Source organism: Mixophyes fleayi, chromosome 3, assembly GCF_038048845.1.
Source record: "Mixophyes fleayi isolate aMixFle1 chromosome 3, aMixFle1.hap1, whole genome shotgun sequence".
Classification (NCBI taxonomy): Eukaryota; Metazoa; Chordata; class Amphibia; order Anura; family Limnodynastidae; genus Mixophyes; species Mixophyes fleayi.
In genome coordinates, this window is record NC_134404.1 from 86345718 (window position 1) to 86371619 (window position 25902).

Genomic DNA, 25902 nt, shown 5'->3' on the forward strand with positions numbered 1-25902 from the left:
CACCAATCAACCAGCCTCTATAAGAATCTGCTCAGTACACTCCCCCGTGCCTGTGTATCAATTGTGTCCAACATTGATACTCCCACTCCAGGACTATACTAGGAAGTAAAGCAGCTATTCGTATTTCTTCAACTCCTGTGTCCAGTCTCCCCAACAGCAGCACCATCTGCTGTGTTTTCAGCCTGCTAAGTACTCTGCTGCTTTCATGGAGGGTGTCACGGGCACTAGGAGTCTTTGCCCAGGATATCACCAGATGATGATCTTACCAGAGTAGTGTGGGTTACACAGTGGTCCTCTGGTAGCAGGGCGACTAGCGGAACATATGACTCAGCAGATGGTGAGAGGATGCAAATAGAAAAGTCAATGACTAGCAGTAATCTTGTTAATGATTAGGTAGATATGAACACGAGGATCTTGATGGACGTGAAGAAGTGCAGGAAGGTAACAGGGAAGTCAGTGGTCTGCGTACAGCAAGTTGTACCACTGCTTATGGTGAAGAGACTTGTCCAGGTGCAGGTAGGTAGCGGGGAAGTCAGTGGTCTGCGTATAGCAAGTTGTACCACTGCTTAATAGGTGAGGTGATGTACAAGTGTTGATGAGTGGAAACATAGAATGTAGGCACTGAGAGCACAAGGAACTTGATCCCAAACAATATGCACAAGTCTATGTTGGTGTGGCAGGCGCTGCTTGACAGAGACGAATTCACTACTGGAATCCAGGCTAATAGCAGAAGGTCAATTAGCATATGTATCTCACGACTGAAAAAAGAGGTAAACTTCCCAGCAGATATGCGGAGTAATAACACAGTCTCAGGGAGATAGAGGATTCCGTGGGTAAGTGGAAAACAGTCCAAGCGGATATGCAGTAAACGAATACAGTCAATAGAAGGTAAGCATACCGCGGTTCAGTTGAGCAGGCTGTCCACGAGAGGATACAGGAACAGTTGAGCGGCTGCACGCCAGCACGAGTAAAGAAACCACAGGTGAGTGGTAGCGGTAATCAGGGTCCGGGTCACCACACAGGCAGACAACTTGACACGGGTAGAATAACGATGAGCAATGCAAGAATCACTGGAGATAGCGAACACGAGTAGAACACGGGAGACTTGTAGCGGTCTGGAAACCGGCAGGAATCAGCAGGGAACTGAAGACATAGTAGAACACAGGAGACTTGAAGCGGTCTGAAAACCGGCAATGAGTTGAGCAGGAATCAGCAGAAAGCTGAAGACACGGAGAAGTACACATGAACACCTTCAGAGACTCACAGGGAATGAGACTCCAAGATCAGGCAACGAGGTAATGAACACAGGTGCTTTAAATAGGGAGCGTTGCCTGATCAACCAATTAACTAAAAGCAAAGGTCAGAAGAGTTCTTAGGAACTGCGCATGCGCAGACCATCAGGATAGCTGGCGGCCACGGTTCAGGATAGGTGCTGGCAGGAATACTGGAGAGCCACGCACCAGTGAAGAGGCACTCACGGTCTGGTGAGTGACAGAGGGAACTAATTACCCTAGGTTGTGACCTGGGTCTCACTGAGCGAAATCCATATTCTCTTGCGGGGATCCCTGGTGAAGTCCAGTGGGGGTCTTGTGCCAATCCCGTCTGCTAGTTATTGCTATCTGTGTGTGTGTATTCCGCTATACTTACTGTCTATCTCTTTTCTGCAGGGTCACTGCGATACACTCTGTTGTATCCATTTGTTTACTGCCTGAACAGTGGCAACACATCCGTGTACCTCATTACACTCTGTGCACTGTTCAAGAAGTGCCAACACATCTATGTACCTTATTGCATGTTACGTGCAGTTCAAGCAGTGCCAACACATCTGTGTACTTTTTTGCATGTTACGCACTGTTCAACCAGTGTCAACACATCCATGTACCTTATTGCACACTACACACTGTCCAACCGGTAAGAACACTTTTGGGTAGCTTAGTACATTCTAAGTCGCAGCTCAGGCAGTGCCTACAAACTCTGGGGCCTATTTATCAAGCCCTAAACCAGGCCTGGCCAACCTGTAGCTCTCCAGGTGTTGTGAAATTACATGTCCCATCAAACCCTGACAACTATTGGCTGGCTATATACTGGCAAAGCATGCTGGGACTTATTTTACAACACCTGGAAAATCTCAAACCATGCAGACACATGGTGTAGGCCTTTTTAAGTCAATTAAATATGTAGCAAATGCCGAACGCATGTTAGGCAAATTACCGCATAATACCACAGTCCCTATAATACTCAATGTGCACTGCGGTGTGGGCAAATGTATAAAGCTCTGAAAAACTTATTGATGAGAAGTACCAGTTTGTCTTTGGTCAATGGACATGTGAAATGTGTAATGTCATGACCGCAACATCACTCACATTTTCTGAAGTATCACCAGCAAATTACAGAGAATACCTCTCAATCTGTGTATCCATGTGTGCATTATAAACTATAGTATGAAATTTTATAAATAAAAAATATGGTTAACACCATATTTTGATATGTTGTGACTTTTCTGGTGAATGGATACACTATTTTAATTTATAGTGTGCTCACAATGATTATAAAAAAAAATATAAATAATGCACATTGGTCAGATATATTTGGTTTTATTGCTATGAATTTCAAAAGGCAAGATATAATCAATATTTAGGGATATATAGTCTTGGTTGTGCCAAATGTGATTAAACAGTGCTCAGATTGAGCAGCTCAGAGGCTGAACCTATGTGTGAAGTTTGTGAACCACACAATGGCCGAAGTTGGGTGCTTAAAGTGCTATACAATTCTAATACTGCTTTGAATGTAAAACAATAAATTTCCATTCACTTACATCTTCCATACCGCCACTATTAAATTTCCACTGCAACCACATATATAGATTTGCTGTTTCAATTGTAGCTATGTCCTATTTTTCATGCTTGTCTTTCCTTCATTGTAACATATTTCTAAATTAAAACAAATAAATACACAAATAATATATAAGAGAAATAATGTACCACAGTGGTTAAGAACAAATGACAATGAGAACCAATTGTTTACAAACACTAAACTTCCTAGTCCTGCAGATGTTTCAACATTAATTTTTCAATACATTGAAAAATTATTTTTGTAATAAGAGATGTGTCCGTAAAAAATTGCTGGTGATAGATATATATATATATATATATATATATATATATATATATATATATATATATATATATATATATATATATATATATATATATTTCCACAACTGCCGTTAAAAACCATTTTCAACAGTCGGTAGTATTACTTATAACTCAGGTCCCCGGCTCTCTGTCAAGATACGAGGAGTTTCATCTACCTGAAAAGACCATAGATGTCATTGCTGGGCCTATTACATAACTGCAGGGAAGGGTTTTCCAGGTAACCATCACCTTGGCACTGACTTACCTGGCTTCTGATGAATTAGCATCAACAGCTACTGTGGGCGTTGTAGTTCCGGTGCTGCCAGAGCTTCTATATCATCCGCACAGTGAAACCCAACTAAGAACTACAACTCCCAGCATGCACCGCGGTGCTCACGATGTGTAGGATCTTCCTAGCTGCAAGCTGTCTATAGCCCCTCCTAGGGTGCCGTTATGTGAGACTTGGTTATTGACACTCACAATTAGCAGGGACTATTAAAGTAGCACTATAGGCTTACACGCATTGTATCGTTTATCAGCATGGGGGCAGACAAGGCATCGAAATCTTCAAGGACGCTGGAGTTCTTCCAGCATCAAGGAGCCCTGCAGCTGCTTGTCTTCAACTTTCTACTCATCCTGACTATCCTGACCATCTGGCTTTTTAAAAACCGTCGCTTTAGATTTCTGCACGAAACTGGCGGGGCTATGGTATACGGTGAGTCTATTCATGCCAAGAGTATACGTAGTGCCATGACTTCTAGACCAGAAGTGGTGGGATGTTGGTTACTGCTGTTAACAAGCGCTTTGGAGCAGTATAGAGATGTTACCGCTTCCAGCTGTGAAAAGGTTAATATTAACTGCTGTTATGTGGCTTTTTTGTGTGTGTATTTTGCTGCTTTGGACAGTTCCAGGACTGCAGACAGGAAGAAAGAAAAAATCTGCCCTATCCTGCTTTTCTAGAAGTCCTGTATCATTTGTGCCATCACAGCACATTTCTTACATGTGTGATCTTAAGGCTGCATGTACATGACGTTAAAATTCTGTGTTACACATGTGTTTTTAATGCAAGTTAAGCTCACGAAACAGATGTGAAGATAAAAGAATCTTTGTACCAAATAAGATTATATATATATATATATATATATTTGTGCATTATTGTGCACAATTATTGTGCATTATTGTGAACTTTTCTTGCATTTCAGTGCGCCTGACGCATGTCAATGCAGATGACAGGTTACATTCACCTCAATGACAGCGCATAGTAGACACATGAGATGCAGTTAAGAAGCTTTGACATACTGTATGTGTTTTCACATATATTTTATCACGGATGTGCGCATTTGTAACCACATAACTTAAGCGTACACAGATGCAATTATGTTTTTATATATTTTTATTTTGGTTTTAAAATGATTTGCAAAAAACACTCGCTTATTAAATGAAGGTAAAAAAAAGGGTGAATGAGGTGTAAGTATGTCGCGTAATGGCAACGGCCTGCATATTTCGTCAAGGTGAGTTAAGTAGGACCCTACACACATTCGATCTAATTCATCAAATGAAGCAAAGTGAACAGAATTTGCATTTTTTTTTTTAAATTGGACAGAATTTGCACCCAGGTATGCAGTTTTTCAACAACAAGAGGATTTCAAGAAATGTTTCTGGTTGAATACAGTTCTAAGTACGCTATGCTTATATGGGACTTGCCGTTTTCAGACAGACAACACACTGCAGAATGCATATCTATATTTAAAGTCCCATCAGAACACACGGATTAAAAACGAATTAATAAATACATTAACTCCTGATAAGTTATTATTATTACTATTATTCATTTATTTATAGGGCGTCACATGAGGTCTGCAGTGCCGTACAGAGGGCAAACAATGACAATACGTGGTATAACAGTACAATACAGTAAACAACACTACAACTTTCAACACAGCTACTAGGGTACAATGGGTATATTCAGTGTGTGCCCATTAGGTTAAGAGTCACTAGAAGAGGTACAAAGACAATGGATGAGTGGAATTAATGGACAGAGAGCCAAGGAGGAGGTATGCAGTGTAGCTGGTGAGCAACCATTATAGATAATGAGAACAGGAGGGAAGAGGGCCCTACTCACTGGAGCTTACAATTTTAAAGAAAAGGGGCAGACAAACGGTTGACACTTGTGGATGAGCCAATGTAAGGGGATCTGAAGGCAAGAAGCAAGGGTGGAAGAGTTGGAGAATGAAAGAGGGTGATGTATACTACATGGTGGAATGGTAAAGGGGAGGTCTGGTAGACTTTTCTAAACAGGTGGGTTTCCAATGGCTGTTTAAAGCTATACATCAGGCCTGGCCAACCTGTTGATCTTCTGGTGTTCTGAAACTACATGTCCCAGCATACTTTGGCAGCTATTGACAGGCTATCTACTGGAAAAGCATGCTGGGTCTTGTAGTTTCACAACACCTGGAGAGCCACAGGTTGGCCAGGCCTGCTATACAGGCTATAGTCTGATATAATCTCTTGCTCAATCACTTCAGTGGTGGGGGCATCATGGGAAAAATCTTGGAAAAGGGAGTGAGATATGTGTTACCAGAGGGGAGAAAAGGCGATGGTCACTGGCTGACGGAGAGGGCGGTAGGGAATATGTATGGAGATAAGGTTGGAGATGTAGGGTGCAGTGTAGTTGAAGAGGGCTTGTACGTGGGGGCGAGGAGTTTGAAGAGGATTCTGTAGGGGAAGGGGAGCCAATGTAAGGTTTGGAAGAAAGGGGAATAAGTTGAGGAGTGGCAAGAGAGGAGGATAAGTTTAGTTGCAGTATAGATTGAAGAGGAGCGAGATGGGAGCTGGAGAGGCCAGTTTTTTTTGGTGCATTTTGGTGGCCACCAAAAAAACCCCTTAACCACACATTGATCATTTCTTGTCTTGACTACTGCAACATTCTCCTTACTGGCCTCTCTTGAGAGACAGAACCTGGGAGGGAAGTGGAATATGAATGTATGCCATAGTATACAGTAAGGTCATGCAAGATGAATTTCGACGCACATTGGTCCCCTCCTTCATCACACTGTTTCCTCTTCTTCACACTGTTGCCCCCTTCATTACACTGTTCTCCTCCATTCTTTACTTACCTTTCTATATTATATTGTCTTCTTTTCTTCTGTCTTCTCTTCTGGTGCAGACCATTACTGACAGCTTCGGGCTGTGATGATAACATCACGCCCGACATTCAGTGAGAAGATGGGAGCATGGCGCAGGAGTGGATGGCACATGCAAATGTAGGAGGGGTAGCGCGGCACCCAGCTGGGTCAGACTTTACTTCGAGTTGCCCCATGTGCTGATCCCTATCCTAGGCACTGAAAGTCGTTGCATCGCGCCTGGACGCTCTCCTAGGTCTCGGCACCCTGCTCAACTGCATGTGTCAATGGTGCCTTGAGCCAGCACTGAGTGCATAGAAGAGAGAGATTGTAAGGCTGCGCATGGGTGGCGGAAGAGAGATGGAAATTACATGGAGGCAAATAAGGGGAGCAGATAAAGGGACTTTAGTGCACTATTATTCTGATCATGACATATTTATTACACTTGGTTATAATGTAATATTTATTTCAAATACTCCACTTCAAAAAGTATTAACTTAAAAGCTAAGAGAATATGAATAGGTAATTATAACGGAATAACTGAATCTAATGTGCAGAATATTAGAATATTTAATGTGCAGTTAATATTAAAGAAAACAAACAGGGACAAATCCTAAAATCTGTAAATTTGAGACTGTCGTCAGCTTTGTAAAAACGTGTGAGATTGTAAGATATGTTATAATAGATGGTTTTAAGGGGTATCTAAGGGGTATATTTACTAAACTGTGGGTTTGAAAAAGTGGAGATGTTGCCTATAGCAACCAATAAGATTCTAGCTGTGATTTTGTAGAATGCACTAAATAAATGAAAGCGAGAGTCTGATTGGTTGCTGTAGGCAACATCTCCACTTTTTCAAACCCGCAGTTTAGTAAATATACCCCTTAGTGTTTTGCTTTCATTACTGGTTCATGAGGTCTGCCTTGCTATATATGAAAAATCACTGAACCGATTCAGTAAATAGCTAGCAAGGCAAACTACAAAATGGAAAAATACCTGGTGCCATGTTTAATATACAGAACCAAATCTGGTGACAGACTAATGTACTGAGCCATAGCTGACTTTTTCTGCATGGTAAGTGAGCATTGGAGTGAATCCCTAGGCTTTTCTACAAGTATGCCACAATAGAAAAATGGATGTGACAAAAATATTGTGGTGTGGTTTGTCTAATATGGATGAATATATCTGAAAACATCTACCAGTCCCATCTGACTAATATTCAATGCAGATATTATTTTGCCCACCTATATATAATATAAAAAGCATTCTCGTGACCTATATACAATACACAGAACATTCTTGTGACTTATATAGAATACAGAGAGCATTTAGTGATCAATATACAATACAGAGTGCAAGCATCATAATAAACAATATACAATAGGGAGAACATTCTAGTGACCTCTAAATAATAAAAAGGGGTAAATTTGTCAAGCTGCGGGTTTGAAAAAGTGCACTGAGTCGGCTACATAACACAAACCCCTCGTGATCATACCTAGAGACAACATGGCTTCTGGTCGGTATGATGGTAGCGATAGCTCATGATTTTATTATTTTTAATTGCCAATATCCATAGTGTTTTCGGAGAACCTAGTTCTTTCAGTCACTCCCACAGTGCATTTCAGTTTTTTTTTTATTTTTAGAATTGCCCATAGCAACCAATCAGATGCTAGTTATCATTTATTTAGTACATTCTACAAAAGTGACAGCTGGAAGGGAATTAAATTGGCCACGTTATGAGTAAAAGTAACGCGGTCTGCGCATTATTACCGTTATTACGTTAATAATGCGCTTTATTACCGTTATTATGGTAGTATCAACACCGGGAACTGCGAGCAGAAAGCCGAGTTAAAACTACCATAATAACGGTAATAGTTTTAATTCCACGGAAATTCGGGTGGAATTGAATTACCCCCCTAGAATCTGATTGGTTGCTATAGACAACATCTCCACTTTTTCAAACCCACAGCTTGATAAATTTACCATTGAGAGCCTTCTAATTAACTCGAGACAATAGAGAAAGTATCTTGATGACTGATATAGAGCATATTTGTAAACAATTTACATACAGAGATTTTAGTGATCTCTAAACAATACAGAGAGCATTCAATTACGGAAGCCACTATAAAATGCAGACCTCCAAATCTCAGGTGTTACAATGCAGAGCCCTAAAATCTTGGTTGGCTTTAATATAAAAACCTTATGCCTATGATGACTTTATTATAGAGACTCCAGATCTACTCGGGCTTTATATAATGTAGACCCCCCCCCCCCTTCATCTCATTGTAGTATGCTGGCACTTGTAGTGCAACAAGTGTGCAGTATAAATGGTGCTCCCAAATAATATTGTCTTCTTAATTTCTTTATAAAATTATATTGGCACCTCAATTTTGTTGTAAATTAGTTTTGCCCCCTTAATCAATAAATATTGTTTGCCCCATCACTCATAAGTTAATGGTGCCTTCTCTTATGTTATGAATGGTAAGATAGCTCAAACAGCGGTTTCCTGGAGGTTTGCAAAACCTCTGCTCAATACACTTTGGGGTATATTTACTAAACTGCGGGTTTCAAAAAGTGGAGATGTTGCCTGTAACAACCAATCAGATTCTAGCTATCATTTTGTACAATGCATTAAATAAATGAAAGCTAGAATCTGATTGGTTGCTGTAGGCAACATCTCCACTTTTTCAAACCCGCAGTTTAGTAAATATAGCTCTTTTTATTCTTATCTTGGCTAAAAGTCGGGACACTGATTTGTAATGTAGCGCTTCTGAAAACTGTGATTTTCCAGTTCGCCCTTTCATACATCTTTGTTTTTCAAAATCAGAATCATATACCTTAGTTGTCCTGAAAACAAAGCTTTTCTTTTCAGTGAATCGTTAAAAATAGCTCAATTGATACTTTTTTTTTTTTTTTTTACAGATTAGATGTACTGTGAGAAAGTACACCATTCACAGGAATCGGACACAGCTATGCTGATCCATTTAGCTGTTTATTAGCAGTTGTCAGGATGGTAAAACAGCTCCAATGCTGGTAGAGTAATCATACCCAGTAACAGTGCTCGAAAATCCCCACCACCTACATCTCGCTAGACATTACTTCCCTGTCTACTCGCGGGCCACTTACTGGCATCGGTGGTGCCACCCACACATATAGACAGTATCTTTATCCTCCACCCCAAGCACTACAACAAATCACAGCAAACCAATCATACCCATGGGGAACACCTGTGTGTGTGTGTGCTCAAAGAGGAACCTAGGGAAAACGTAACCCTGTCTGCAGCCTGCTGCTCAGACTAACTGTGTTCCTACCTGTTCCCTTACAGGGAACTGTGACAAATATCCCTCTTTGCCACATACCCCTCCCCTTAGCGCCGCCATCCTTGGTGACGCTGACACTGCGGAGAGCACGTCCCCGCCCTGGGGACAGATCTTCTCTTATGGGAACTTTGTCAACTGGTTGGAAAGTTCTAACTACAGCTGACTTATCGTAGTTTCTTTTTCTATTGTGCTGGATTTTATATATAGCCGCGGGATACCTGGTAGCATAGTCCACTATGACCCATACATACTGATGGCCGCGGGCCAACTTCTCTAATGGGCCTACCGAAATCCATACCAATACGCTTGAACGGGGTCTGCACCACAGGGATGTGACATAATGGGGCCCGATAGTCTGGCTTCGGACAGGTTCTCTAACATACTGGACACGTCCGGCAAAACCTCTTTTTATTGCCTTGTACACTTCTGGCCAATAAAACCTTGCAGTAACCGCTCCCTTGTTTTATCTTCCCCCAAGTGCCCCCCACACCGATGTGTATGTGCAGCTTTGAGGACAAGTGATGTATGGATTTGTGGTATTAACAATTGCTCCACAGTTCTACCCTGTACATTATCAACTCTATACAACAGATCATTCTTTACCATATAATAGGCAATACCCTCTGCAGACTTGTTAGCCTTCTCTACCCCATTAATCTCAACCACATTCTTATAGATATTAGCTAAGGCAACATCTCCAAGTTGGTCTCGGCCAAAGTCTCTTAGTGTTAGACAAGTTAGACAATCCTGCCCAGTCTGGGTCCTCATTGGGAGGCGTAGCCCCTTCACCCTAGGTCTCGCTAACAAACGATGCCAGGGTCTGGTTCCGCATTGGTACTTGTGCAGCTCTCCTTTGTCTAGGCTCCCACCTCTTAGGAGCTGTATTTTCCCGAATTGTCTGGTTCAGGTTTCGTAGTAGATCCTGGCGCTTTCCATTTTCTGTTCCCTCAAGCTCCTCCATCAAGGCTGGACTTTTGGCCGGTGCTTCAATTGCCGACGTGTCCAGCTAGATTTGCTCCTGGAGGATCTGCTTGAACAGCGGGAAGTCTCTGCCCAGGATTAAAGGGTATGGCAGTTTTGGGGCAACGGCCGCTACCATTGTTACTGTCTGGCCATTCACAGTAACAGGCAAAAGAGTCCCGTCATATTCCTCGGCAGTCCCATGGACACAGAGTACCTTCACTTTGGGCAGATTATGCTTCAGTTTCTCTGGTAATATGGAGCTGGAAACCAAGAACAATTCACTACCCGAATCTACCAGAGCCAGCACCAGATGGTGATTCACAAACACAGTCACGCGGAACAAGCAGGACTTCCCGGTGACTGGACTCATTGTACAGCAGCTCGGATAGCTTGGTTGTGTGTGCGCTAGTGAACAACCCAAAGGCTCTACGGACGTTGGGCACTGAGCCCTCAAATGTCCAGGCTCTTTGAACTTGAGGCAGATTGGACTTAATGCAGGTTTATCTAGCAATCTCTCCTCTGCATCATCTGGTCCACTGTTCCATATGCCAGTCTTTGACCGAGGCACAAATTTTGGAGCGGGCAACGGAGGTTTGGGCATATGTTGCAAGGCACTGTATCTCTCCACCAGAGCAGCCAATTCCTCATATGACTGAGGATCCGCCTGCAGTGCCCACCTTTGGAGCTCTCGGTCCATACCCTGAATACAATGGTCAATGGCCAGAATTTCGATCATTCTGCCCGCAGTGTTCTTTTCTGGCTGTAACCACTTCTTTAGTGTTCTTCCAAGTTCAGCAAGCTGAGCCTGAATCAGTAAATCTTTGGAGGGCCTCTAGTCATATTATCGTTGGGCCTCCCCTGCTCTGGTGACTCCAACCCTCGCTAAGATGGCAGTTTTTAGCCGCTGATAATGGCCAGCCTGTCACGGGCACTAGGAGTCTTTACCCAGGGATCACCAGGTGATAGGCTTACCAGAGCAGTATAGGTGGTAATATGGTACTCTGGTAGCAGGGTGATCACGGAACAGGAAATAGCAGATGATGAGATGCTCAGGAAAGTCTATGACTAGCAGCACTGGCAATATGGAGGTAGTAATACACGAGGAACTGTATGGACAAAGGACACGTGAAGGTAGTCAGTGGTCTGCGGTAGCAAGTTGTACCACTGCTATAGTGAGGAGGAATGTCCAACAGAAACGAGGAGGTGATGAGAGTCAGCGGTCTGCGGATAGCAAGTTGTACCGCTGTCTGAGTGAAGGAATGGAATCCAAGTGGAGATATCCGGGGAGTCAGTGGTCTGCGTTAGCAAGTTGTACCACTGCTATGTGAGAGGATACTGGAACAGGTGAAACTGTAAACAGGAGTCAGTGGTCTGCCACTAGCAAGTTGTACTACTGAATATATATGTGAGGAGGTGCACGGGGAGAGACTGCAACACAATATATACACGGGCACCTTGACTTTGATCCACAGTAATATGCACAATATAAATGTATAAATGACTGAACAATACTGCCAATATAGAAAGTCTCTTGAAGTAGTCCAGCATAAGATAACACAGTCAATGATGGCAATAGACTCAGCGGATAGCACACTCCAGAGGAGAACCAACACAGTCCAGCAAGGTATGCAATACACAGCACAGTCAATGAGAAGTATGCATACCGTGGTTCAGGAGGCAGTCAGACAGGAGTGCAGAGATACCTGAACGGCAGGAGGCCGGCAGGATGCGAAGTCCCTGGATGGGTGAAGCGGTGGTCTAGTAGGTGCAGCGCACGGGAAGGTAGACCAGCAGGGAACACAGGAAAGCGTGGAGAGCGGATCAGCAGTAGATGGATGAGTAGTGCTGAGGAGTAGCAGCAGCGGGTCTCTGCGGGAACACGGAGGTAGCCAATAGCAACCAGCAGGTGCAGTAACGATGGGACACGGGAGAGCAGAGTTGAACAGGCACTGTTGATCACGGAGAATAGCGGGTAGCAATAGTGGAGGCAGACTCAAGGAAACACGGGAGCGTTGACAAGGACTGAAGACTGAAGCGCACAGAGGCAGCGGATAGGAATCAGCCAAACAGTCACGATGAAACACAGACGGGTTGCAGGTTGAAGACTGTAGTGCACGGAGGCAGCGGATAGGAATCAGCTAGCAGTCACGATGATGAAACACAGACGAGTTGCAGGTTGAAGCCTGTAGTGCACGGAGGCAGCGGATAGGAATCAGCTGGCAGTCACAATCATGAACAGGTGAGTGGATGTGGTTGAAGCCTGTAATGCACGGAGGCAGCGGATAGGCATCAGCTAACAGTCCCAATGATACATGGTAGAGTTGAAGTGATTAGAAGACTGTAGTGCACGGAGGCAGCGGATAGGAATCAGCTCACAGTCACGATGATTCAGTAGATGGTAGAAGTGGTATGGGAACCACAGTAGCAGAAGTGGTTTGGAAACCACAGAGGTAGAAGTGGTTTGGAAACCACAGGAATCAGCAGGGCTGAATAAACAAGGAAACACAGGAACACCTTCAGAGACTCATGGGGAATGAGACTCCAAGATCAGGCAACGTGGTGTTGACCACAGGTGCTTAATATAGGGAGGTTGCCTGATCTGCCAATTAAGTTAAAGGAACATACACTGAAGGTTTGGAAAGGGCTGCGCATGCGCAGTCCCTCAGGATAGAGGACGTCCACGGTTCCTAATAGTCCGGGAAGAAGCACTCACAGTCCGGTGAGTGACAGTACCCCCCCTTTTAAAGGTGGGCACAGAACGCCTGGAACCGGGCTTGTCCGGATTTTTGGAATAAAACTGCTTCAGAAGGGCAGGAGCATTAAGATCTTCAGCTTTGATCCATGAACGCTCTTCAGGACCAAAGCCCTTCCAATGAACGAGGAAACGGAGGACTCCTCGCGAAATTTTTGCATCCAATACCTCAGTAATCTCGAAATCCTCCTCCTGATGAACTTGAACTGGCTGCGGTGCTGAGGGAGGAGTCGAGAAACGATTGATAATAAGAGGTTTGAGTAAGGACACATGGAAGGCATTGGAAATCCGAAGATTCTTAGGAAGAAGAAGTTTAACACATACTGGATTGATAACTTGAATGATCCTATATGGACCAATAAAACGAGGGGCGAATTTCATAGATGGAACCTTCAAACGAATATTTTTGGTAGATAACCAGACACGATCTCCAATTTTTAGTGGTGGAATAGCCCGCCTCTTCTTATCTGCGAAAGACTTATATTTGTTAGATGTCTTCTTTAAACAGGTTTTGACCTGAGACCAGATATTTTTGAAGGTCTGACAAGCAGTCTCCACAGCAGGAACTTGGGTGGGCGGGAGGGCAGGAAATTCCGGAAAAGACGGATGGTGACCGTAGACCACAAAGAATGGAGTTTTGGATGATGACTCATGGTACATGTTGTTATGTGCGAATTCAGCCCAAGGGAGCAATTCTACCCAGTTGTCTTGGTTGGCTGAAGAGAACATCCTAATAAAAGTCTCAAGATCTTGATTGACTCGTTCCGTTTGTCCGTTAGATTGCGGATGGTAAGACGATGAGAGTGCTAATCGTATGCCCAAGGTTTTACAAAGGGCCCGCCAGAATCTGGAAACGAATTGTACTCCTCTATCTGACACAATCTCAGACGGACATCCATGGATGCGGAAGATTTCTTTAATGAAATGTTCAGCCAGAGTAGACGAGGAAGGTAAACCGGACAGAGGGACGAAATGAGCCATCTTCGAAAATCTGTCTACCACTACCCAAATAGTATTGTGATTCTTACTTGGTGGCAAATCAGTAACGAAATCCATACTAATATGGGTCCAAGGCTTGGACGGAATGGGTAGTGGTCGCAGCAACCCTGCTGGAGTTCTGCGGGAGGATTTGAACTGAGAACATAAATCACAGGAAGCAATAAACTCTTTGACGTCTCTCCTCATTGAAGGCCACCAGTAACTACGAGAGAGAATCTCAAAGGTCTTATGTTCACCGGCGTGTCCAGAAAAACGAGAGGCATGGAACCACGAAAGGATTTTCCTCCTCAGAGTAGGAGGCACGAGGGTCTTCCCAAATGGTAGCATTTTGGTGGATGAAGCAGCCAGAGAAATACATTTGGGGTCTAGAATAGCATGGTTGGGAACCTCTTCTACATCAGAGGACGTCACAAAAGCTCGAGATAGAGCGTCAGCTTTCTTGTTCTTAGCAGCTGGTTTGAAGGTTATAATTAATTCAAAACGGGAAAAGAAAAGAGACCATCTTGCTTGACGAGGGTTCAAGCATTGAGCAGATTGCAAATATGACAAGTTCTTATGATCCGTGAAGATCGTCACCGGATGGCGAGCTCCTTCCAACAAGTATCTCCATTCCTCTAATGCAGCTTTGATGGCCAGCAACTCCTTGTCCCCGATAGTATAGTTTTTCTCTGCGGGCAGAAGACCCCGAGAGTAGAAGGCACAAGGATGTAATTTTTGTTGCTCCGAGCGTTGGGAGAGAATAGCTCCTAAGCCCACATTAGAGGCATCTACTTCTAGGAAGAAGGGGAGTGTCACATCAGGTTGTCGCAGAATGGGAGCAGACGAGAAGGACTCTTTGAGGATTTGAAAGGCTTGGAGAGCCTCAGATGACCATTGCTTAGTATTAGCCCCTTTCCGGGTTAAGGCCACAATGGGAGATGCAATGGATGAGAAGTCTTGAATGAAGCGTCTATAGTAATTGGCAAAACCTAAAAAACGCTGGATGGCACGAAGAGTAGTTGGCTGAGGCCAATGTAGTACAGCATTTACTTTGTCTGGATCCATCTTCAGGCCAACTCCGGAAACTATATACCCCAAGAATGGAATCTGGGGTAACTCGAATGAACATTTTTCCAATTTACAGAACAATGAGTTTTTCCGTAGTCTGGAGAGGACCTCTGCCACATGTTGGTGATGAGAAGGCAGGTCCTGTGAGAAGATCAATATGTCGTCCAGGTAGACAACGACACATACATATAATAAGTCCCGAAAGATCTCATTGATGAAACCCTGGAAAACCGCGGGGGCATTACACAGCCCGAAGGGCATTACTAAATATTCGTAATGCCCATCTCTGGTGTTAAACGCGGTCTTCCATTCGTCACCGGAACGGATTCTAATTAAATTGTAGGCACCACGAAGATCCAACTTAGTAAATATCCGAGCTCCCTTGATGCGATCAAATAGCTCAGTGATCAGCGGAATGGGATACCGATTCTTGATAGTAATGGCGTTGAGTCCACGAAAATCTATACAAGGGCGTAATGATCCATCCTTCTTTTTGACGAAGAAGAACCCAGCTCCAGCGGGAGAGGTGGAAGGTCGAATGAACCCACGCTGGAGATTCTCCTGTATGTACTCAGATGTGGCTTGAGTTTCAGGTAACGAGAGAGGATAGACCCGACCCCTGGGAGGAGTCTTGCCAGGTAGAAGGTCGATCGGACAATCCCAAGAACGATGAGGAGGAAGACGTTCAGACTGAGCTTTATCAAACACATCGGCAAATGAAGCATACTGAGGAGGGAGTCCCGGGGAGGAAGATGAGATGGAAGATTGCTGTACTTTAAGAGGAATAACTTGAGAGAGACAACGATGGTGACATTCAGGCCCCCAAGACGTAACTTGAGGGGTGCGCCAGTCAATCTGGGGAGAGTGACATTGAAGCCATGGAAGGCCTAAGACAATCGGACTTGTCGTAACAGGAAGAATTAAAAACGAAATTTCTTCATGGTGTAGTACACCAATCTGAAGGGTTACTGGAGACGTACTCTGGGTGATGAGACCATTGATGAGACGTGATCCATCTATAGCCGTCACAGTAATGGGTGTTTTTAAAGTGATCACTGGTAGGGACCATTGATTCACTAGTGATTTAGAAATGAAATTTCCTGCTGCTCCGGAATCAATCAATGCCTGTGACTCAAAGGATTTAGTAGCAAAGGAAATCGTAACATCGAAAGCGCAGACTTTAGATTTCATAGACAATGGAGAGGACTCCAGGGACCCTAACTTCACCTCTCCAGAACTAGTTAGGGCCTGGCATTTCCCGATTTCTTAGGGCAAGAACTGAGCATATGTGTGGAATCAGCACAATAGATACAGAGTCTATTCTTTACTCTTCGTTTCCTCTCTTCTAAAGATAATTTGGAACGTCCTATCTCCATGGGAATCACAGAAGGTGAAACTGGACGAAATTGAGGGTTTAAACGAAGAGGTGCTTTAGCAGAAGTTGTTTTCTCAGATTCTCTTTCACGAAATCTCATGTCTACACGATGGCAAAGAGAGATCAAATCTTCTAGTGACGAAGGAAGCTCTTGGGTAGTCAGTGCATCTTTAATTTTATCGGAGAGCCCCTGCCAGAAGGCGGCAACTAATGCTTCAGTGTTCCACTGAAGTTCAGAGGCTAAGATCCTAAATTGAATGACATACTGTCCTACTGTATGGGAGCCTTGTCGCAAACGAAGAATGCTGGAAGCAGCGGAGGTCACACGACCTGGTTCATCGAACACACTTCGGAACGTGGAAATGAATTTGGCACTATCTTGTAGAATTGGATCGTTTCTTTCCCACAGAGGGGAGGCCCAAGCCAGGGCTTGTCCAGAAAACAATGAGATAAGATAGGCCACTCTGGAACGATGGGTAGAAAAATTTTGAGGTTGGAGTTCAAAATGGACTGAACATTGGTTAAGGAAACCTCTACAAGTTTTGGGGTCCCCGTCATATTTTGACGGAGTAGGCAGGTGAAGCGTAGGAGCTGTAGACACCTGGGATGGCACTGGGGAAACGGAGGAAAGCACAGGAGCTTCAATACTAGCTGTAACAGTCTGTCCAGATGTTCCTTGGGAGGTTAACGATTGGTAACATTGAAGTAACAGCTGTTGGCGAGCATCCTGTTGCTCCACACGACTGACCAGATGCTGCAGCATCTCTTTAGCAGTAGGTTCCGTATCTGGGTCTGTCATGGCCTGATCTTACTGTCACGGGCACTAGGAGTCTTTACCCAGGGATCACCAGGTGATAGGCTTACCAGAGCAGTATAGGTGGTAATATGGTACTCTGGTAGCAGGGTGATCACGGAACAGGAAATAGCAGATGATGAGATGCTCAGGAAAGTCTATGACTAGCAGCACTGGCAATATGGAGGTAGTAATACACGAGGAACTGTATGGACAAAGGACACGTGAAGGTAGTCAGTGGTCTGCGGTAGCAAGTTGTACCACTGCTATAGTGAGGAGGAATGTCCAACAGAAACGAGGAGGTGATGAGAGTCAGCGGTCTGCGGATAGCAAGTTGTACCGCTGTCTGAGTGAAGGAATGGAATCCAAGTGGAGATATCCGGGGAGTCAGTGGTCTGCGTTAGCAAGTTGTACCACTGCTATGTGAGAGGATACTGGAACAGGTGAAACTGTAAACAGGAGTCAGTGGTCTGCCACTAGCAAGTTGTACTACTGAATATATATGTGAGGAGGTGCACGGGGAGAGACTGCAACACAATATATACACGGGCACCTTGACTTTGATCCACAGTAATATGCACAATATAAATGTATAAATGACTGAACAATACTGCCAATATAGAAAGTCTCTTGAAGTAGTCCAGCATAAGATAACACAGTCAATGATGGCAATAGACTCAGCGGATAGCACACTCCAGAGGAGAACCAACACAGTCCAGCAAGGTATGCAATACACAGCACAGTCAATGAGAAGTATGCATACCGTGGTTCAGGAGGCAGTCAGACAGGAGTGCAGAGATACCTGAACGGCAGGAGGCCGGCAGGATGCGAAGTCCCTGGATGGGTGAAGCGGTGGTCTAGTAGGTGCAGCGCACGGGAAGGTAGACCAGCAGGGAACACAGGAAAGCGTGGAGAGCGGATCAGCAGTAGATGGATGAGTAGTGCTGAGGAGTAGCAGCAGCGGGTCTCTGCGGGAACACGGAGGTAGCCAATAGCAACCAGCAGGTGCAGTAACGATGGGACACGGGAGAGCAGAGTTGAACAGGCACTGTTGATCACGGAGAATAGCGGGTAGCAATAGTGGAGGCAGACTCAAGGAAACACGGGAGCGTTGACAAGGACTGAAGACTGAAGCGCACAGAGGCAGCGGATAGGAATCAGCCAAACAGTCACGATGAAACACAGACGGGTTGCAGGTTGAAGACTGTAGTGCACGGAGGCAGCGGATAGGAATCAGCTAGCAGTCACGATGATGAAACACAGACGAGTTGCAGGTTGAAGCCTGTAGTGCACGGAGGCAGCGGATAGGAATCAGCTGGCAGTCACAATCATGAACAGGTGAGTGGATGTGGTTGAAGCCTGTAATGCACGGAGGCAGCGGATAGGCATCAGCTAACAGTCCCAATGATACATGGTAGAGTTGAAGTGATTAGAAGACTGTAGTGCACGGAGGCAGCGGATAGGAATCAGCTCACAGTCACGATGATTCAGTAGATGGTAGAAGTGGTATGGGAACCACAGTAGCAGAAGTGGTTTGGAAACCACAGAGGTAGAAGTGGTTTGGAAACCACAGGAATCAGCAGGGCTGAATAAACAAGGAAACACAGGAACACCTTCAGAGACTCATGGGGAATGAGACTCCAAGATCAGGCAACGTGGTGTTGACCACAGGTGCTTAATATAGGGAGGTTGCCTGATCTGCCAATTAAGTTAAAGGAACATACACTGAAGGTTTGGAAAGGGCTGCGCATGCGCAGTCCCTCAGGATAGAGGACGTCCACGGTTCCTAATAGTCCGGGAAGAAGCACTCACAGTCCGGTGAGTGACACAGCCTGGTCCTCATCTAGGTCTATATAGGTTCGCTTTGCTTCTCCTGAAAGATAGGGAGCCAGGTATTCGGACCAAGACACAGGTGGCCACTTGGCTCGGGTGGTGACACGCTCAAAGGCTATTAGATATGCCTCCACGTCATCATCAGAAGTTAATTTCTGTAGCGTGGCGGTAGCTGGAGCCTCTCTATCCCGTCTCCCCTGAGCAATCTCCTCACGGAGAAGTCGGGTATTTTCCACCTGCACTGCTGCCATATGCACTACGGTTCTTAAAATGTCTTCCATTCCCACAGGAGTTTGTGCTGTGAAAATGAAACCTAGATTCTCATAGCATTCAGGTAACAACAAAAGTTTTTGGGCCACAACTAATTCACAACTGAGTGACCCACAAGGTGTGGTACTACAATTACCAAAAAATAAATTTGTTTTTGTTTGTTTTTAAACTCCCTTTTTTTTTTCCAGCTGACATGTGCTGTGAAACTTTCACTGGTAAATAGAAAACAAAGCCCCCAAAAAAATGTTTTCTTGGACCACACCCAACTCAGTCTGAACCCTTAATAAGTGTGGCACTACAATGACCAGCAGTGTTTTAACTTCTGCTTTCTTTTGCAACAAAACAGCTGCTAATCATTTCCCAATGCAAAGGTTTGTCTCTTCACAGCAATACATTTGAAACAAAAGCATTACAACAGTTTGGTGGATTATAGTGGTCTTTAACAGACTCCACTCACCACCCTTGCGTCTGGAGGCTGGGAGGACGGCTGTGTCTTAGCTGTCCTATAGATCCCACGATGACACCACTTGTGAGAAAGTACACCATGTACGGGAATCGGACACAGGTATGCTGATCCATTTAGCTGTTTATTAGCAGTTGTCAGAATGGTAAAACAGCTCCAATGCTGGTACAGCAATCATATCCAGTAACAGTGCACGAAAATCCCCACCACCTACATCTGGCTAAACATTACTTTCCTGTCTACTCGCCGGCCACTTACTGGCATCGGTAGTGCCACCCACACATACAGACAGTGACTTTATCCTCCACCCCAAGCACTACAACAAACCACAGCAAACCAATCACATCCATGTGGAACACCTCTGTGTGTGTGTGCTACGAGAGGATCCTAGGGAAAACTTAACCCTGTCTGCAGCCTGCTGCTGCAGACTAACTGTGTTCCTACCTGTTCCCTTACAGGGAACTGTGGAAAATATCCCCCTTTGCCACAGTACATTAAAACTCTTAGTTGCTTAATTAATAGCAAACCTCAATATCACTGTTTTAACTTTGATTCATATGAATGTGTGTGTTTGCTGCCCTGGTCAACCACTTCCTTTGTGAAATAGTGTCTGTCACAAATATGCTCCCGCGTTCCTGGCTTTGGGTGTTTACTCTATGTGGTTACGCACGATTCCATCACTCAATTTTTCTCTCTTCTATCACACAGATTTGCTGAATCACCCCAAGCAGCGCTCTCTCACCCATACATACCTATGATCTGCCACCACCTATTGAAAAAGGGTATAGGACCCCAATACTGTCACACACTGGCACATACTATGCTCCTTGTTACAGGTTAGTAATGCACGCATCAGCAATCAAAGGGTTAATGCTGGTACGCACTAGACTTGTTAGTCAATTGCATTAACAGTTCACAAACCAGCAGTCCTTCATTTAACTTGAGATTCCAAGAACCGACAATCACCCTGTGTTTAAGAGGGCAATTTAAGCAGGCTAAAATGGGGCAGCATTCAGAAGGGCAGTAAATATGCTAATGTGGTGGAGGATATGTCCCCTAAGTGTCAATTATGGTTTGATCAAAAATAGACCAAAAGTTTGACCTTCCATAACTAAACTGAGACATATCCTGAGACATAACTCCCCCTTCAATAAACCAGTCATAACCCTTCCGCACATTTACATATACAAATATGATGGAATTACCACAATACCAAATATCATTCCAAAATATATGTGACTACTGTGATTTTCTGCTACATTTGATATCTATATTTCACAACCCTTGTGGGGTTTTGCCTCTAAGTTGAAAGCATGTTTTTGATAGGTAGCCTTTATCTTTAGCACAGTTCTCGCCTAGGGGGCTACTTTGTTTTTATAATACCTATTGAACAGAAGTTTAGTCTAAATAGAAAATGCCATACAGAATCAAAGGCAGTGCATGGCTGTGATCTGCATATGTTAAGTTGGCTTCCTGAACGAATGTCTGCTTAACCTAATTGCCTACCACTGACCAAATATTTCAGACTTTTATCTGAGGGGATATCATTTATATTCATAGAAATATAGAAACAATATTTTATTTGGGCCGTGGCATTTAATATTTTTTTTAGGCCCTCACCCTGAAAGTGTCACTTAATACCATTTCTAGGTTCATGTTCTTATTTGTGGTACACTTTTTTCATTTACTTCAGAGCTGTCATTCGGTTGCACTCAGGGCTTGTACACAATGATATTGAAAATCAGAGCTAGTTAAGCTCTAGTTCCAGCTTAGCTTAATTGGTCCTTACTTTAATAGAGCGTTCAAAGCGCGTTCGTTAATGCGCCTCACTGTCTGATGTTTATAGTTGTAATAGCTTCAGTCTTGTCAAACAAGAAACAACTGGGCCCCCTGACCTCCTGACTATAAGACAGGAGGCTAATAAAACTGTTTTCACAAACAACCAGTCCCGTTATTGAGACCTGCTTCCATAGGAAAATATGAAACTTGCCATCTAATTAGTCAGCATTAACTGTACAAAAGTATCTGCTTACTTGTTTGTCCCAAAACTATATTCTCTTGCTGTGATTTTACCTGTTCTGTTGTTTAGTTATTCAGATAATATAAAAATGGGTAAAATATGACTAACTTTTTTGGGTACAAACGGATTAGTTTGGTTGTGCTGGGATGCCGTCATAACCAGAAGACAGCTTGCTGTACTCTGATTGGTGGAAAGCTCCAACCTCCTCTGCTTTGTAAGTATCTTTTTTATTGTCCAGTTCTTCAGAAAACTTAAAAGTGGGTAAGAAATTGGTTTAGATGGCCTCCTAAAATATACCTGCACAGGTCTCTTCCTCATAGTTGTGTGTCCTAAGATAACTGTGGCTTCATGCCAGTATATATTCAAAGCACTCTTCTGCGACTGCCAGTATACTTTAGAATTTACTATACAGGGGAATGTATTATCCTAAAGGTGTGCTATCTGCGGGTCAGCACACCGATTGCGGTCCCATGATCTGTTTCTGGGGTTACTGTACTGTCAGATATTAAATGCAGTCTTTTGGGAAGCACCTCTTTAGGGTTCCAAAACAGTAGACTTGGAGTTCCAGTTGTAAAATGATTGAGCACCACTGTTTTATCACACGTATAATGTAAACTGGATTAAAGCACTTAACTTAACTGCTAGTTCAAGATTTCAATAAAGTGGTTTGAACTTTGCCTTTAACCAAAATGTTCATATTCTATGCAAACATAGTGAGATAGTGCTCTGGTGATAAACAAAAGAACTGCTCTGTTTGTTTTAGAAGCCATGAGTCGAGCATTTTAATAAGGCACTGTATAAAGCACAGCTTCCTTTTTTTGGGTGACCGTTATGTACTTATTCTTCTTGTTGATTGAAAAAAGACACTAAAAGGAATAGATAACTGAAGCTAGCCATAAATGCAACATTTTTATGAATTACAATTAAAACATTTTTTTCTTGCAAATGATGTTTTCATTAAAGATCTAAATACATTAAACTTTATCTAATCAGCACATGCAAAAAAGGATTGCTTGATTATGATAGTTCATTTTTCCCACACACTTAAGGTGTCCACACACTTGGCAGTTTTGGCATACAGTTTGGCTAATATAGACATATTCACTTAAACAGCCCATTCAGGTTCCTGGCCCGGAGAGAAGGATACAAACACCTGTAATCCTACCTGCCTGCATTTGACTGTGCTACCCTGACCTATTTCACTTTCTGCAGCTCCAGAAGACAGCATTATGTATGAGACATTGCTTGATTGGTTCTTTGTGAATTTTCTTTTCTTTTTTGTAAGTCTTTGATTTGGTATCTGCTTCAAATAGCACAGTGACCATAATCAAATTCCGCTACAATGTTTGTGAAACTTCAGATAAATTACTTTTTTTATCTGAAATGCTTACATTTGAGTTTTTTGATTTTGCATACTGTAACACATCTCCACTCTCAAAACATGGTTTCCCTTATCATGTACTAGGCTCAATCATAATAATCTGTCAGTATAACATGGTGTCTATGAGCTTCATTCAAGACTGTCCGGCATCTGGAAGAGTATGTTTTATTATGGTTGCTCTGAGTAACATACAGATTAGGAGTTGTGCATCTTTAGAATTGTTTGGCCACCCAAATTCAATCTCAATTTTTCAAAAAGCATCTGTGAGGAAACAAGGGGTTATTTTGATGTCCTCAGGAGTGCAGCCAGGGTCTGTTGGGAGTGCTGGTCAGTCAGAGAACAATTATCTTAAGACCAGCAACAAAGGGGTTGAACCAGGAAAATACCTTTCATCTCAAGTAATTAGGCTCCTTTCAGAAGATCCTTTCTGTGGACTTCTAATCTGTAAACCACATGGAGCGTGGCAAGGGTTACAGCTCCCGCTGGAATGCTACTGATGGACTGCATGTCTTTTTCCATTTTCTGGACACCCCTGCAGGGTTTGTGGATCTGTGTGCCCTGCTTATCTAGTCTGTGTTACCTGCATCCTGCTGCTGACCTTGGCTAGTCTGCTGGGGTGGTGTCAATGATGTGTTTGGGGGGGTTAATGACGTGCCTACGGGGGTTTTTGATGGGCTTGGGGAGGTTAATGATGTGCCTGGGGGTGTAGTTAATGATGTTCCTTGGGGGTGTGGCGTGATGTGTCTGAGGGGGTAGAGTGATGTGTCGGGTGGGTGACATAATGTTGCTAATGTGTTTGGTGTGATGTGGCTGGGGGGTGGCATGACATGTCTGGGGATGGCGTGATAAATGTAATGTTTTATTATAATGTATGTATTATATCCTACATGATCTGTGTTATGTACTGTGTTCACTTTTTGCTCAGTTTTCAATATTTCAAGTACCTATACATTTTCCAAACAAGTCCCAACATTCCAGGTTGCATGCAGGAATCCAGTACCAGGTTGTGAAAGCTTCAATAACAGGGGAGATTCAGTTAGCAGCGATGTTCTCGGGAACATCGCAGCTGCGCATTTTTGCCGGTAGTATGGTAAAAATATCAGCTCATTTTTCCTACCACCTCTATGGAGCGCTAGCAAAAATCAGTGGATATTTCAGTAAAAAATACGCACGAGATGTCTCCGCGGCCGTTCCAAAGACACATTGCGTATATATTTTTTTCTAATTGAATCTCCCCCAATATGTAATATTTAAAATCATGCAGGCACACCCCATGTTGACCATGCCCCCAAAACTGTGGCTACGCCCCCATTGGCACCGACGCTGCGCGGTGGCACACATCTCTTTCACGTCTCATCTATGGAGGGGGGGGCAAAATAGTTGCAGTACTGGGTCCCCAAACACTGCTCTGCTCTGTCCCCATCCGGACTAGGAAACAAGCGGCATGTTGAAAGGGTTCTGCTCTGCTGTCAAGAGTGTACGTTCTGTATTAGGAGCCACGTTCTTTTCCCAGGGAACATTATGAAGTGGAAGAAGAATTTTAGTCCTTTTAGAGTTCCATAGGTAACATAGGCAGTTTGTGGCAAATTTTCTTTAAAACTGTTTCTCTGAGATATAGCAGCAAGTGCCACAGGAGTTTCCACAATTACCTTACGTGTTTCCCCATATTCTTATTTATTCATCAGAGGAATATGTAGAGGAGGGAGAAACAGATATTTATACTCCTGACTGCCAATCAATATAAAATAGGCTAGCGTAAGTTAACTCTCAGCTCTCCAAACAAAAAATATTAAAATATATGTAAAACCATCATTAAAATCCTTTTCTCTCACAATGTTTCATAATAATCAAGTATTAGTGTTCTATCATATGATTTATATGGTTATTATATGTCACAATTTATATGGTTATTATACACACATATTCCAAGTACCACAAAATGATTTCCTTCTATCTCAGATTGCTATAAAAGATTGAAGGACTCCTTAGTAGTTACACCATATATTGCGTTAATCATAACCATAAATGTAAAAATATGTGTATATTAACCTCTTATCGAGAGCTAGTTATAGTGAAGTTCGTTCAAGTCTAAGATTTAATTTTTTTAAAAAAATGCACTATGGAAAAGGTAACCACGATAGGCCCTGTCTAGCAGGGAGAAGTACAGAAAGGGTTAATGATTCTGCGGTTACCTTGAGAAAGTAGTTTACACACAGGTGCATGACATGGGTGTGATTGTTGTGGTGTGCGTGTTTGTGTATAAAAGGGTTGTGGGATCTGGTGGGCAGCGCTTCCGACGCTGACAAGCAACTAGATAATAGCTAGGGGCTACAGAGATGTATTTTACAGACCGCCCTTCAGTCGTTTGAGGAACTTGTGACAGCTATTGACTGGTATTACTCTGTTGAAAATATGGCCTGGACAGCAAAAAAA

The 25902-nt window shown here is 43.4% G+C and overlaps 1 protein-coding gene and 1 long non-coding RNA gene across 4 annotated transcripts in view; one reads left to right on the forward strand and one right to left on the reverse strand.

Annotated features, from left to right (window-relative positions):
• LOC142143783 (uncharacterized) overlaps positions 1–3526 on the reverse strand; it is a 105419-nt gene extending 101893 nt beyond the window's left edge. Inside the window, exons 1-2 of the long non-coding RNA XR_012689578.1 lie at positions 3400–3526; positions 2816–2930 (exon numbers count right to left, since the gene is read on the reverse strand). This is a non-coding gene — a long non-coding RNA (uncharacterized LOC142143783). The remainder of the gene's footprint in view (positions 1–2815; positions 2931–3399) is intronic.
• Positions 3527–3575: 49 nt separating this feature from the next.
• The window catches only part of SLC9A9 (solute carrier family 9 member A9), a 650964-nt gene continuing 628637 nt past the window's right edge, over positions 3576–25902 (forward strand). Inside the window, exon 1 of one of the 3 annotated variants that reach the window (XM_075201923.1) lies at positions 3576–3849. In XM_075201923.1, coding sequence (XP_075058024.1) covers positions 3675–3849 — 175 coding nt within the window. In that variant the 5' untranslated portion in view covers positions 3576–3674. Of the gene's footprint in view, positions 3850–20825; positions 20905–25902 lie in introns of those variants that run through there. The other 2 variants (XM_075201922.1, XM_075201924.1) reach the window with 2 other exon arrangements.